This window comes from Labeo rohita, chromosome 7, assembly GCF_022985175.1.
Source record: "Labeo rohita strain BAU-BD-2019 chromosome 7, IGBB_LRoh.1.0, whole genome shotgun sequence".
Taxonomy (NCBI): Eukaryota; Metazoa; Chordata; class Actinopteri; order Cypriniformes; family Cyprinidae; genus Labeo; species Labeo rohita.
This window is the reverse complement of record NC_066875.1, coordinates 58,480,435-58,496,985: the sequence shown is the minus strand read 5'-3', so window position 1 is coordinate 58,496,985 and position 16,551 is coordinate 58,480,435. Positions and strand designations below refer to the sequence as shown.

At 33.6% G+C, this 16,551-nt stretch overlaps 1 protein-coding gene and 1 long non-coding RNA gene across 3 annotated transcripts in view; one reads left to right on the top strand and one right to left on the bottom strand.

Annotated features, from left to right (window-relative positions):
• ndrg2 (NDRG family member 2) overlaps nucleotides 1-16,551 on the bottom strand; it is a 37,885-nt gene that overhangs the window by 12,978 nt on the left and 8,356 nt on the right. For both annotated transcript variants that reach the window (XM_051114225.1, XM_051114226.1), the window contains exons 2-4: nucleotides 7,256-7,349; nucleotides 6,066-6,107; nucleotides 5,675-5,780 (exon numbers count right to left, since the gene is read on the bottom strand). In XM_051114225.1, coding sequence (XP_050970182.1) covers nucleotides 5,675-5,780; nucleotides 6,066-6,107; nucleotides 7,256-7,330 — 223 coding nt within the window. In that variant the 5' untranslated portion in view covers nucleotides 7,331-7,349. The remainder of the gene's footprint in view (nucleotides 1-5,674; nucleotides 5,781-6,065; nucleotides 6,108-7,255; nucleotides 7,350-16,551) is intronic.
• On the top strand, nucleotides 1,483-5,058 carry LOC127167876 (uncharacterized). Its single transcript, XR_007828040.1, has 3 exons — nucleotides 1,483-1,579; nucleotides 2,865-2,940; nucleotides 4,222-5,058. It is a non-coding gene; the product is annotated as an uncharacterized LOC127167876 (long non-coding RNA).

Genomic DNA, 16,551 nt, shown 5'->3' with positions numbered 1-16,551 from the left:
CAATTAATACTAAAAAACAATGAGTGAACAATCTAAGCATGTGAATGCTGTTATTGAGTTTGTCCACATAATTGCTGATTTTGGCTTATTTTATGGTAGAAATTGTTCATTAACTGGTGTTCATTGTATTTTGTACTATTCTACCTATGTGTGAATCTCTAAACACCTGTCACTGCTGTTTCCAGGATGACAACGGTGGTTTTCCTTATGTTCCTTTTCATGCTCAGTCATGGATTGAACAACATCAGTTTCAGCAACAATGAACTGGTGATGTTTTCAGACATTTTTTCTAACTGGGCACATCCCTGCCAGAGATCTCGGAATAACAACGCATATAATCAGTTTAAACGCAGACACATTATCTCGCGTGAGTTCAACACGAGCCAGGAAAGCGCTTGGGCAGATTATCTCACGAGAAGGAATCTGTGCGGGAGAACACATTTACAATCCTTCCTCCATAAAAACAACACCAATAGCATTAAAAGAATCTGCAATGGACGAGGTGTCAGAGACACACAAAACCTGTGCATCAGCAAGAGAATGTTCAGAGTGTACATTGTTAAAAGCACTAAGAGAAATGGTCAATGTGAAGTTCAGCTTCAAACTGAGTACTTTTATGTGATTGTTGCTTGCGAGGTCATTGGAAACCGCTGTCTACCTGTTCACTATGAGACACAAACTAACACTGAACCATACCGACATGGTCGGACCTGCAGACCTCGCTAGAGGTCACACCAAGTAGTTTTTAACCATTAATTAAAATGTTGCTATGCCACATGTCTGTTTAAACTGGATATAATTCCAGAAGCTTCTCAATAAAAGCTTTCTTTGCAGAGCACAGTTTGGTCTGGAGCAAATGTGCAGCTTGAATGGAGTGTAAGTCACTTGAATGTCACAATTATTAATGCATCTGTTCTTTGGTAAAATCCTTTTGATTGCCTTTGATCTGAGACAGCCCAGGTGAATAGGTTATATTAAAAAAAAAAAAAAAAAACACTTAATTAGTATCACGGTACTCCCCTGTTGATTGATTAAGAATTTCAAACATTTTCTGCATTATATTCTGTATTATATATATATATATATATATATATATATATATTTTTTTTTTTTTTTTTTTTTTTTTTTTTTTTTTTTTTTTTTTTTTGTCTGAAAACTGTATCAAATGCAATACAATTGTTTACTTCAATACAATTACTTTTCTTCATCATGTTTGTAGTCTTGGTGTGCTTGAATCAGCTGGTGTTTTAGTGATTTTTAGTGGATACATGAAGCCAGTTCTCCTCAAGTTCATTCTGGTGACTGTTTTTAAAGACATGTCACTTTGTTTTATTCTCATTTTTATTGTAGCACTATATGAATTTCCAAAGGTAGACAAAGAAGCAGAAATGGCACTACATTTTGCTTACTGGCAAGAAACATATTTGTGGTGCATTTCTAAAAAACAGGGTGTATTTTCACTCCCCACCTCTTTTCCTGCCAATAAATATCAGTCCAGTTAGCATCTCAGACACTTTCTGATCTCCAGCTCAGACTCAACCAGTGTCTTTCATTCACACAAACTCAAGAACAACAAAAGGTAAATCTGCATACAGTACAAATATGGTTTGAAATGCAAATTTTACCGTTCAATTCAGTATGTTTTGTCTATCGCAACTGCTTTGTTTAATGATCTCACGCAATCAGAATACAGATTTGAATCATTATATGTTACACTGTCAGTCAAATGTTTGGGGTCATTAAGACATTTTATGAAAGAAATTGATACTTTTACTGTATTCAGCAAGGATGCATTAAATTAATGAAAAGGGACAATAAAGACATTTATAATGTTACGACCCTAGTAAAAAAAATTGTTTTAAAATGCATTTATTTTCTACTAATTATAGTTCAAGTCTATTAACATATTTCTTGACATATTGCTTGAGACTTACTGATATAAAAATTGTAATTACACTTTATTTGGAGTACTACTTGTGCACAGTGCACATTTCTTAATATTAAGCCTAAAATATGTTTTATTGTCACTATTAATGATGAGTGTATGATATAATATTTAATAATGTTAATGACTCTAAGTGCAAGATATTTAAAGTGTACCTAAAAAAATAGTTCCACTTTAGCACAATCAAATATATTTAAGTATATCTTTAGTTGGACTTCAGAATTAAAGTGCATGAAATACAAAATGAGTTGTTCCAAATTAGCAGACTTTAAATATACCAGTTTGGTACTAAAAGTACAATTGGAGGGTATTTTCATTAAGTACATAATATGTAAATGTATTTGTAGTATACTTAGTATGAAATAAATGTAATTTAAATACATTTTAGTATATTCATTTTTCACTAGCGGAATGCTTACTATTTTAAACAGATGTTTTTTTTTTTTTTGTTTTTTTTTTAATTTCTATTCATCAAGTAATACTGAAAATTAAAATCAGTTTCCACAAAAATATTAGGCAGTACTGTTGTCAACTGATAATAATCAGAAATGCTTCTTGAGCAGCAAAATCAGCATATTAGAATGATTTCTGAAGGATCGTGTGACACTGAAGACTGATGCTGAAAATTCAGTTTTGGTCACAGCAGTAAATTACAATTTAACTCATATTCATTTTGAAAACACATACAGTTTAAACTGTAACAACATTTTTACTGAGTTACTGATTCTTTAGATCAAATAAATACAGCTTTGATGAGCAGAAGAGACTTCACACAAAAACAATAAAAAAAAAAAAAAAAAAAAAAAAAACTTCCTGACCCTAAACATTTGAACAGTCGTGTACGTTACACAGCAGTAAATGCTGATGTCAATGCTGTAAAAACAGTTTCACACTTTTTTTTTTTTTTTAACTTTGACAGCACAAAATATTCAACCACCACTGACAGGAACGACTTGCATACAAGGACTGTCGGGTTGTTCTCAAACACTAAACAGGTACATAAATATAACTTTATGACTTTGTTGCATATAATGAATTCAAATTCTGTCAAATGAAAATATACTTTTTTCAAATTCATCAATCCATTTAATCCAACACATTCTCCAACACAAATTGTGAATACATGGCAAGTTAGGAGTGAGAATCTGTTGTTTAATCTGATATTTTATGAATTTGGATCACTGCAGGTCAAAACCATTGAAAATGTTACAAACTTGCTTTAAACTTATAGAAAACTTACAAAAATCAAAATGAAAACAGATATTTCTTCTTTTTTAGCATAATCTCACTCAACTGTGTTAACTTTGCATCTTTTAAAGGAGAAGTCCACTTTCAGAACAATTTACAAATAATTTACTCACTCCCTTGTGATCCAAGACATTCATGTCTTTCTTTCTTCAGTAGTAAAGAAATTATTTTTTTTGAGGAAAACATTTCAGCATTTTTCTCCATATAATGGACTGATATGGTGCCCCGAAATTAAACTTCCAAAACGCAGTTTAAATGGGGCTTCAAACAATCCCTAATGCATTGTAAACGATCGGTTATTTTAATAAAAACAATACAATTTATATACTTTTTAATGCCAAACACTCATCTTGTTTTACTCTGCCTGAACTGTTTTTGTTCAGGTTCATGACAGTTAGTGTATGTTGAAAAACTCCCATCTCATGTTCTCCCTCAACTTCAAAATCATCCTATATCACTGTTTTACCTTTTTTTGTTAAGGGTGTTTGATCTTCTTTTCATGTTCACTTTGCAAAGACTGGGTTGGTACTGGGTTGGTACTGATGTAGGATGATTTTGAAATGATTTTTGAAGTTGAAGAAGAAAATACAAGTTTTTCGACATACCCTAACTGTCTTGAGTCAGAACACACAGGCAGAGCAAGACAGTACGAGCATTTGAGAATAAAAAGTATTAAAATTGTATATATATATAAAATTGAATAATGAAAATAACCAATCGTTTCGGTCGCTAGATATGGCCCTTCTTCCTTGGCCGGGATTGTTTACAACCGCATTTGGGATCGTTTGAAGCCCCATTTAATTTGAAGCTGCATTTTGGAAGGTCAAAATCGTGACACCATATCAGCGGATATGGATTGGAGAGAAAGCGGAAATGTTTTCCTCAAAAAACATAATTTCTTTACAACTGAAGAAAGAAAGGTCTGGATGAACATCTTGGATGACAAGGGGGTGAGTACACTATGAATCTTTATTTTGGAAGTGGACTTTCTGTGAAGCTCTAATCGTCTGTCGTCTTCCCGTTTTCAGGATGAGATCGGCGTTTCTCCTCGCACTTTTCGTCACTCTTGTGTTCAGCGATGGATCGAATGACACCATTCCCAGCGACAATCAGCCTGAGATGTTTTCTAACTGGCCAACTCCCTGTCACAGAATTTCAGATCCAAACGCATTTCATGTTTTCGTGCACAGATTCATTATCCAAGAACATTTCGATATGACGCGGCCGGACGGTTGGGCCGGTTTTCTAACGAGAGCGCACCGCTGTGGTGCACAGCCTCACCAGTCCTTCCTACATAAAAACGACCTCAACGCCATCTTCCAGGTTTGCAGAGGAGAAAGCCGCAGAGACGAACTGAATTTGTGTGTCAGTATGAGGAAGTTCAGAGTGTTTGTTGTTCAAAGCGTGATGAGAAACGGACGGTGTGATGTTCAGCTTCAGATCGAACACGCTCACGTGGTTGTGGCTTGTGAATACATTCATATAGTTCGTTGTATTCCTGTTCACCTCGCAGGAATATCTTACACTGTACCATCGCCACATTTTCAGCCGTGCAGATAGGCAGCGATTCCTTAAGAACTAACTAGTTAGTTCAACTTCACATCTAGAGGAAAACATCATTATCCAAAACAAATGCAGACATGTTTATATGCTTTACTTCTATTGCCTTCTACAGCTGCTTTTATTCTTTCAAGAAAGTTTGTCATTCTTTCTTTGTTTCATTTACACCAGAATAAATATAACTGTTACTGCATTATATTTTAAATATACATAAAAAGGATACAGTGTCAGCTTAATAGAAAGTATTTTCCTGATAATGTTGTTCACATTAAAAATGTTACATTTTACAAGTTTCTTCTGCTCACCAAGGCTGCATTCATTTGATCAAAAATACAATAAAAATACTAAAATTGTAAAATATTATTACCATTTAATTTTTTTTTTTCTGTAAATATATGGTAAAATTTAATTTATTTATGTGATCAAAGCTGAATTTTCATCATTATTACTCCAGTCTTCAGTGTCACATGATCCTTCAGAAATCATTCTGATATGCTGATTTGCTCATTGTTTGTCGATGCTAAAAAAAAAAAACATTTTTGCTATGAGCATAAGAGGAAGTATCTCAAAGAAACATTATATTTAGGGCACTGAAGTTAAAAGAAAACCTTGTTCACTGGTGAATCTGTCAGAATTAGAGAATCAGTTCCAAAAGTCATTCATTCCCTGAAATCTTTGTTTGCTGGTTTGAAGAAATGATTGCCATTTATTGCTGTTTTCAGTTAGGATGTTTTTGCAAGTGTAATTAATAGAACAAAACATTTTTCAAGCTATTGCATGTGCTTTTAAAACTCTTTTTAAATAATTTAAAAGTGCTGTTGTTTTCTTCTTTCAAAACCAGGGTTGTGTTATTTGTGCTAATATAAAATAAACTTTCTTACTGTCTGTCAGTGTGTGTGTGTGTGTGAGAGAGTGACTTACTGTCCATTCCCACATCATGGAAGGTCAGTATTGCTGGTCTGCGTGCGTTTCCGGTGCCATGAACAGTCACGCGCAGCACGCCGTGAGGCGTCTCGACGCGGTGTTCCTACACAAATGCACAGAAAGAGGCAAATGTTTAATAAAATCATGCTTATGCATATATAATTCAAGGTAATGGGAAATAATAACAGGTAGCTGACATGACAAGTGTGACATCCTAAGCTACATCTAAACCTGACTTCAACAAAATCTATTATTATTACACATGCAGCTTCACACGCAAAAAATAGTATAAATGGTGAGTGATGTTTAAAGGAAAAACATTAATGAACCTGTCAACTGTATAAAACATGCATATCAGTCACGCATATCCAGCAAAACTTTAACTCACCTGGCCTTGATCTAGCAGTATTCGGGCCGCGATCTCTGCGTCCTGCATGAAAACAATCACACAATCTCAATATCAGCAGCAACCAATATCTCTGTTTATTATGCATGTCTAAAAATTACCTTAAGTTGAGTTCAAAGAAACAGTTTGCAGCTTACTGAACCCACCACGAGTTTGTTAGTTGACTAACCCAGCATCAATATATATATAAAAAAATAAAAAATAAAAAAATAAAATAAAATTATATATATATATATATATATATATATATATATATATATATATATATATATATATATTTTTTAATTAAATTTTATTAAATTTTATATTTTTATATTCAAACTAAACTAAAATTCAAAATGTTAAAAAGATTAAAAAATTATATTAAAATAAGAAATTATAAAAAAAGAGATTAGCTAAAAAAACAGTAGTTTTAATAGTTAAAACGTGATCTTAAAAAGGTACGTAAGGAAAAAAGTAGGATAAAAAATAGTTTAAAATATTTAAAGTATTAAAATAAACAAAAGGAAAAGAAAATATGAATAAAATTATACAGTGCAATCAGTATAAACAAGTCTAGAATAAATCACTAAGCCTGCTGAAGTGCATTAACATGATTTTACCACAGTTTAAAAGGTGCTGTCATTGAAGTAAATGTGCTGTTTTTCATGCTAAACTGACTGACATAATGCAAGAAAATGATAAAACACATTTGAATGTGTATCTATGGGATTTTTTTTTTTTTTTTTTATAGTCAAGTGATAATCGCTTAGTAAAATACAAGCACACCCATTCTCTAAACAACACACATGATCTGAGGAATCATTCAGGTCTGAAACACCAGTTTAATTCTCAAGGTTTGGCCAAATCACTCATTTTAAGTGTGTGAAATAGTAAAAGTGACTTGAGTTAGCAATCATCGCTTACAGATAAATAACACAGTTCATTAATTTAATTGCAGGCTGTTTGGTTGCCAAGTAACGCTGAAATTTGGTGCATTACTGCCGATCTCAAGAGGTGTTTTACGATTGACGCTCATTCAATTAGTGCGATTTATCTTTACAAATAAAATCCAAGTGTTTTTTGATGCTGTATTTTAGTATGTTGAAGTTTTTCAAATGTGCAGCAGGTGGCAGCAAAACGTAAGGTAATAACAAATAAGTGCATGTAGTTTGTGTGCGTGTGTGTCTAACCTTCACAGCGTCCGATTGACCGGGCAGTAAAGGCTTCTCCTCCGTGATGGCGATCTCCTGCATTTCGGTCGTCATGGTTATCGGTTACGCTGTCCTGAAACAGAAGAATGCACCGTAAACATTGCGCCAAAAACGACCACTTAACAGCGAGAACACACACACACACACACACACGCGCGCGCGCGCCGTATTCCGGCGGGACCATCACGACTCCGCTGGGCTTTTCTCATCTTAATTAGAAATTGTAGCAAGAACAAATTAATAGAGCGAGAGAGTGAGCGCGTGCGATTGATTAAGATGACTTTCATGTCAGAAATATTTACATATTAACATTATGTTATGAACACGTTATTTTTCAACGTTCATGATTTTTAATGTTTTATTTTTTCTTTGTTTTGCACTTTTTTTTTCTTTCTTTTTTGTTTTACAATTATTATGTTCGCTGTCTATTACGCAGTGATTTTAATGATCAAACAAACCAGTAACACTCCGAACTGATTCAGCTTTTGAAACTAATCCTGGGAGTCTGGAATCATCAAAATGTTTGGTTCCACTGTTATTAATGGTTGTTGAACATCTGTATTTTTCTGCTAGTGTGGACTGAGTACCACAGTAAAACACAGTAAGAAAGTGTAGTCTGTCCCAACCCAGATTCCACTCCACAACAGATGTTCGATCAAGCTCATTTTCCAAAATGGCTTAAAGAGGTCATCGGATGCCCATTTTCCACAAGTTGATATGATTCTTTAGGGTCTTAATGAAAAGTCTGTAATATACTTTGATTAAAAATTCTCAATGGTTTTGTAAAACAACACCCTTTTTACCTTGTCAAAATGAGCTCTGCAAAAATCATCTCATTCTAAGAGGTTGTTCCTTTAAATGCAAATGGGCTCTGCTCACCCCACCCCTCTCTTCTCTCTGTGGAAAGACGGTCTTGTTTACATTATCCGCATTTAGCCACGTTTAGCCGCTAAACTTCCTAACTACCACGTTATGAGGAAAAGGCGATCGCAAAGATTCATAAAAAAACGCTTATACTCACTTCTGCTGTAAGTGAAGCTGGATTATGAATGATTCGCACAACACAGATGGATATATGTAGATCGGGAGGTGCATTCCATTCACAAACAAACCTAATCTACTGCATTTTCAGCGGCTCAGATGTCGGTGTGTCACTATGTTCATTATTACATCCAGCAACACAACACCTCAATCGCTCAATCAGAGATATTCTTGTCTAACTTACATCCCTGCTCCGGCATCAAAACAAGGAAAGTTACTGGACTGTGACAGCTGGTCTGAGGTAAGACACTCATGTCAATCAACTATTGTGGGAGCGGCCTCTGTGGGTGTGACGACACACCGACAGTCATCTGAGAACGGCTCGATTTGAAAAAGGGGATATTATTTTTACAGATTAATTAAAAACCACTGCATGGATTATTATCATTATAGTGTAGATTTGTACATACACTGCCAACACACATTAATGTTCAAACAACATGAAAAAGTGAACTTAGCATCTGATGACCCCTTTAATGCTCCAATAAACATCTTCATCTTTAATTACCTCTATTATTACAGTGTTTCCGGCTTTGGTAATTAAATGATGCTTTATCAGTGTTATTAGTTTCATTTCTAACTGGATGTGATAACATAAATTATACAAACACAAACAGACAACATGTTAAAAAATTACAGACAATGACATCCACAGCAGTAGAGTCTGAGGAATGATCCAATAATGATTTTTTGATTTGCTTAATAAATCTGTAATGATTCAGTTCGGAATGTTAACAGTGTATCATTAGTTTGAATCAATCTAATGACTCACTGAGTCATTTGAAACCTTTCAAATGAACCACATGAAGTTAATGCAAACTTAAGACTTCTGGCTATATTTCTTTTCAATATGTCTACTTAATGTCTACTACAACAACTGGCTTTTAATAAAATGGTTTTAATTAAATGGTTATATACTGTATCTAAACCTCATTATACTACAATAATAGACTGTTTTTTCAGTGTCATATTAACCTGGATGTTGCACTGCATGCAGATGATCTGACTTTTATTAATTATTATGGGGAGAATAAAGTCCAACTTTTTGGGGGCTTTTTAAGTGTGTTATTACTTTAAATCAATCTAATGACTCACTGAATCATTCGGAAATACATGAAATCATCACATGAAATCATAATGCAAACTTGTGACTTGTGGCTATTTTTCTTTTCAACATGTCAGCCAGAACATTTAGTCCTCATAAAAACTTATTCTGGACCAGGAGGAACAGGAAGGTACTGTCAATATGTAAAATCACTAATCGTGGATATTGCACTGCATGCAGGCAATCTGACTTTGGCAATTCATCAATATGGGGAAAAAGTCCAACTCTTTTGTGGGGTTTTTAAGTTGTGTAATGTTGCATCTTCATGGATTCACAGCCTATTAAGCTGCATGTTTGTTCTGACGTGGCATCAGCGTGTGTTTGTGTTCAGGCCTCAGGGGGCCATTTCTTCTCTGTGGTGCAACCAGGAACGATCAGTCTCCACAGCAACTCCCGTCTCTCTGACGGCAGCCCAATCACTGACTCTCATCTGCAGTTGGTCAGTGGAATCACACGGACGCATCACCAATCACATGCTAAAAATATTCAGGGAACGGGGACCAACGCTCGCCAGCGAACTTTCACAAACACAACACAGCCATTCGCCAAATGTGAGAACTGTGACAAATTAAAGGTCTCCAAGGAGGAAAATCCATTACTGTCCATTAACCCCATGCTGGGATAAAACACAGTACAAAATCACGAGACACTATGTGTTACAGTGAATTCACCAAGGTTATAGGGTGTTGTTAACCCTTTAAAGCTGCAAAGTGTTATTTCTGGCACCAGATTTGACTGCAAAAACAGTGACCCTCCAATGGCCTCACAACTACTTAAAATATGGCTTCATATGTTTTATTAGGAATAAAAATAAAAGAATAACACAGAAACATGCTGTGTTATGTGAAAAAGAAGGGCACTTAATTATTAGAAGTGCACTTAGTATGTTTTTTTTTTTTTTTAAACTACTTGAAGATGGTATAATTTTGAAATAAAAAGTTATTTTAAGTGTTCTGAATGTACTTTCATAACTGTTTCTTAACACACTTAAGTACATATTTAAATGTGGAATTAAAAGTACATTTTGAGCTAGTGTAAAACATGATTATAACTGAATATTGGCCTTTAGGTGTCTTCAGGCCAGGACTCTTACCAAACGTGAAGTTTGGTGCAGATCGGACATTTCATGTTTAAGTTAGTGTAAAACAAGTAATTTCCTGTTGCCAACAGGTGGCGTTATGATTATAACAGAATATTGGCCTTCAAATGTGTTCAGACCAGGACTCTTATCGAACATGTGAAGTTTGGGGCAGATCGGACATTATATGCCTGAGTTACAACAACTTCTATTCCCATGGTAAAAAAAACCAAACTTTGTCAGGCCGCCACGGACACACCCTCCAAACGAAAACTCAAGATCTTCACAATTTAACGTCACAAAGGGCTTTAGATTAGACTGACCAAATATAATGGTTATGTCATTAAATATCTAGGAGGAGTTTGTTAAAATACGACGCCTGAAAATGGCAAAATCAGCAGAAAATTTGTCGGTAAAAATCAAAATAACTTACTTCCTGTTGGGATTTGGATTTAGTAGAGTTTTTTTTGTAGGTAATGGTGTGTCACATGAAGCGTACCTTGAAGCACACTTCGCTGAAAGTGTATAGGTGGCGTTATCGAGTCATTTTGCCACACCCACTTATGTAGCCCATATCAGACGTAAATTTTCACCAATTCTGATGCATGTGCAAAGTTGCATGTGTTTGAGCATGTTTAGGCCCTCAAAAATGCAATTCATTTTGGAACGCACCTTGGTGCTTGAGCCCTAATGAAGTAAAAGGTTTCTTAAGTGTACATAAATAGTTTTTTAGAGCTATTTCCTAACTTTTTTTTTAACATCCTTGCAGACAATATAATATTAAACAAATTAAAGGTTACATAAGTGTACTTAAGACTGCTTTCATGATTGTTTCTTAACACACTTAAGTGCATTTTAAATGTCTTTCTTTTTTTTTACTTAAAGTGCATTTGAAATCATACATTGTTGAACAACTATTTGTGGACAACATAATATCAATAAAATAAAAGGTTACTTAAGTGTTTTTTTTTTCATGATTAATTCTTAACACACTGAAGTACATTTAAAATAATGTCTAAATAAAAGTTTTACTTTAAAGTACATTTTAAATCATATATTGTTTAACAACTACTTGCATTCAGTATAATATTAATGAAATAAAAGGTTACTTAAGTGCACTTGCAGAGATTTTTCATGACAGTTTCTTAATCTTAACACTCTTAAGTACACTTTTAAATGTCACATTAAAATTTCTAAATTTAAAGTACATTTTAAATGATGTACTAAAAAAAAGACCTGTATTTGCAGACAATATAATTTTAATGAAATAAAAGGGTTAAGTGTACTTACTTAAGTGTACTTAAAAAGTGCTTTTATGAGTGTTAACTTAAGTACACTTTTAAATACAGTCAGATGAAAAGCATAACACTGATGAAATTACTTAGGCCCTAAGTGTACCAAAAAAAAGGTTTTCATGAGTTTTCCACACTTAAGTACACTTTTAAATAATTTCAAAATAAACATTTTACATTAAAATGCATTTTAAAGCAATGTTTTCATAATCATTTGTCATGCTTTGTCATACTCTCATTTTAATGTGCTCACTAACATACTACAGCACATGTAAACAATTTAACTGTAACTCAAAATTAATGGAATGATGAAATTCCATATGAAGATATACTCAGGTCCCACTTAAGTGGGTCAAAAAAAAAAAAAAATAGTTGAGAAAGTTGAAATAAATGCATTTTAAAATACATTTAAACTACAATAAGTCTTCATTTAACTGTAAATAGCATGCAATTAAATGTCCAACAACATTACAGTTAGTTTGTAATAAAAATATAGATTTTTTTTAAGTATATTGAGTATTGAGTTTTTTATTATATATTGAGTAGGCTGAAGTTCACTTGTTTTTCACAATGGTGAGAAACCCTGAACCTGAGAAACCACAATTCTGTAAGACGTCAATAGAGTTCATGCTGTGTTTTCAGACAGTAATTATTGATCGTGCAGTGTTATTGATCAGTTTTGAGTCGCTGTCACGAGAAAGGATGACAAAAAAAGAAACGTCAGGAATGAAATGGAAATAAACGACAGAAAATGTGTGAAAGAAAAATAAGCAGTGTAGGAGGCTTGAGATGAATCTCACAAAAACCTGTCAGGAACATGTCTAGGTCACATCTAGAGACAAAATCAAAAGAAAAATTAGTCATGTGACTGAAATTGGGAAAGTTCAAAAATAAACGCTGTTTGATCATTATTTTAAAAAAAAAAAAAGTATCCAGCTTGAAAATAATTTAGTGACAAAATAAATTTAAAAATAGTAATTATTATATTTAAAATATAAAATATTTTATTATTTTAATTTAAAATATTCATACTTTTGATTAAAAAAAAAAAGTTATTTTTTAGCAAGGTGTGTACATCTTTAAAGCATGACAAGAGATTTTAAAAAAGGAAAGAAAAATAAACAGTGCTGGAGGCTTTAGATAATTCTCACAAAAACCTGTCAAGAACAAGAACAAATAATTTATTTAAAATTTAATATATATAAATATTTCAATTAGTTCAAATATTTGCTCAAAGATAATGAAGCTTGAGTCTGTTATTGCATTGAGAATACTGAAGAGAAAAATATAAATAAAAATGAAAATGAAATAAAATATTCAGACACAATAAACCAATTAGTATTTGGGTGCAAAATATTTAGTCAACATGAAAAATGTCTATATATATATATATATATATATATATATATTCATCATTTTCATCTATTATTGCTAAATATAATTTCCTAATTTTCTCTTGTGTTTTTGTAGTGTGATTCACCCACTGAGGCCATTAAAATGAACTCCATAAACATGCACACTGTTAAAAATTCAAGCCACAGAGTCTCATGACTCCAATCAGCAGTGGCAAAAACAGTATAAAACCAAACGTAATTTGCTTCTGAAGAGACTGATGGAGCTAATTCAGAGGAATATTGGCATCGAGAGGGAAAGAGGAGTGAAAACAGGCCACGAGTCTATTGACGGACTCTAATGGACGTTGCGCAGGAGTGAATGGATCGATACGAACCGCCGGCGTTCAGTTATGACACACAACCCGTCTCTCTTCAGACGCCAATGCAAATCAGACTATGTTAATATGCTCTGAATATGCAGATCTATTCAAATCACACCCAGCACTGTAAAATACAATCATCTTGTCTGGGATCTCGACGCTGAACGTTTCTCATGCTGAAATCATGCTGAAAAACGGTGAACGGCGTCTTGCTCAGCTAAAACACGACGCAGCAGAATTGTATGAACATCGTTCTGCTGAACTTTCAACAATGAAATGCAATTAAATGTTTCAAAAGTTCACATTCACAGCATCCACAACTCATTTAACATTTAATGTGTCATGCATTCAATGGAAACAGCAAAACACAAAATGCATGTAAAAAGAACATGCATTTATCTGTACAAACCAACAGACAGCGCAATCGACTGGACAGCAAGCTCATTTACTCTGGCTTTGACTCTGCAGCCCAAAGCAGTGGGAAGTTGTGCAACACATTTGAATTTGACAAAGATTTCTCTGTTACAAATCCTTATGAGACCCAGATGACGTGATTGAGTTAGCTGTAACCATATTTTACAGCCCTGACGAGAAAAACAGTGGAAAACTTTCCGCCAGGAACAAACATAAATAATCCTTTCAATCCACACATCAACAAATTAGCTGGTATTTTGACGGAAATGTTGCATGATCATATTAAATGTCATTTTACAGTATTCATGTCAGTATATTTACATCTACGTGTCAACTGAAAAACAATGCTTGATGATGCTGTCACAACAACTGAAACTGATCAAATGTTTGGATGGAGTAAGACAAAAATATTCAGCAGCACAACTGTTTTCAATATTAATAATAATCAGAAATGTTTCTTGAGCAGAATGATTTCTGAAGGATCATGTGACACTGAAGACTGGAGTAGTGATGCTGAAAATGCAGCTTTGATCACAGCAATAAATTATATTTTAACAGATATTCACATAGTAATCAGCTATTTGAGATTATAATAATATTTTACAATTTTACTTGTATTTTTGATTAAATAATTGCAGCCTTGGTGAGCAGAAGAAACTTCCTCATTAACAAATCGTATCAACCCCAAACTTATTATACCTCAAAATGATCATATTTTCACTACAAATCAATGCTAGAGTTTATAAACGTGCATTCTAAAGACATTATGCAGACACACAGGAAGAAGCTAAATGCAGAGATGGCAGCGGTTACACAATCATTGGTCCCATTACTGAACCGTCTCTCTCTCATGGCCTGCCTCTACGGGACTTCAAAAACAACTCCGGTGTGAACTGATAAACAACTCCGCTGGCAAACACGCTGCTGTTTTTATGTCGTTCTCTCCGTTTCGTGCCAGCACATCCCTGCTTCTCTCCTGCATATCAATAAATGCAGGAATGTCAGAGGAAAGCACAATGCTCCTGACAGACCTGCACCAATAACTGCAATGGCTCCAGCAACTTTTCATTTTCCAAAGAAAATGTTATTGCGCAGCAGATGCTCTTTCATCGCTCATGATTAAGAGCAAATGTGCAACACAGCAAACCTATATACACAAGAACAAAATATCTGCCAACGGGGTCAGAAAAAGCTGCAGAAATCATAGGGAAAACAAGTTTATTTTTCAGACCCTAACTGGCAGATATTTTTACCTGTTTTAATTATAAACTCATTTCCATTTCTCAGAAAACAAGACTTTTTATCTTGCATCATTTTGTGTCTTGTGTTCGAAAGCCAATATCTGCCACATAAGAAAAATATCATGATTTGGTAAATCATAATATAATGGGATATACAAAAAAAAAGTAATAATTCTGAGATAAATAGGCCAAAATTTCCACATACTAAATCAAAATTGAGAGATAAAACAAATTTATGCAAAGCAATGAAAATTTGTGTTTTTATCATGCCTATTTAGACTTTTTATCTCATAATTATGACATTTTATTTTGTAATGAATTTTGATGTCATAATTTTGAATTATGTACAACATTTGTGTCACAATTTTAGATTTTTGTCAGTTTTTTTTTCCTTTTTAATCTGTTTCATAATTATAACATTTTATCATTTTATCTCATAATGGCTATTATATAACTGACTGTTTATTTCTTAATTATGACTTAATATGTCAAAATTAAGACTTTTAATCTCAACTTTTTCATAATTGTGACATTTTATCTCATAAGTATGCAGTATGTCACAATTTAGACTTTTTATCTTTTCATAATTATTATATTGTATCTTATGACTTTTTGTCATATTTTTGAAATTTGAATTCTAGTGTAATAATTGCTAATGACTTTGTATGTCACTTCCACTTTTTATCATTGTGTATACATCATTATTTTGTGTAATAATTACATATTTATATTAGGGATTTATATATAAATTCTAATTTAGAACAGGATACTGAAAAACAAGACAGAAAGATTTAATCAAATTGTTATAATATTATGGCAACACTAACAGTGATGCTTGACTAAAACACCACTAATGAGTCCACAGTTGACATACAGGAAGAAAACAGAGCAAAAGAAACGCCAAACTAACATCTCAGATGGCATGTGGACACTGATGACATTTTTTGCTCAACTGTGCTGATCTGGGATCAGTTTTGAGCTTTGTTTTATTATTGAACTGCTCTGGGTGCAGATGAGGGGAGCTGGATCATGCCAGCAGCAGCTGACTGACTGACTGTAGCGGTACGTAGGATATTGAGGGTTTTAATCAAAAGCAGAGGACAGGAAGCTGGAAGAGGATTGTGCGCCGTCGACCCAAACAATGATTCAGCAAGAGCTGAGGATGCTGTGTGTTTCTGTATATCGAGAACTAATATTTACAGGATTACACCGATATGAGCAGGGTGTGTAATGTTTTTACAGTGATTACAGGTATAATCACAGAGAGAAATGAGAATTACCAAAGCTTAATATTGCGTCAACACAATCTCACCCTTGATATTACAATGGTTGCATCTTAATAATGAATATTTATTTATTTATTTATTGCATTTAAAATATTGAAAGTATT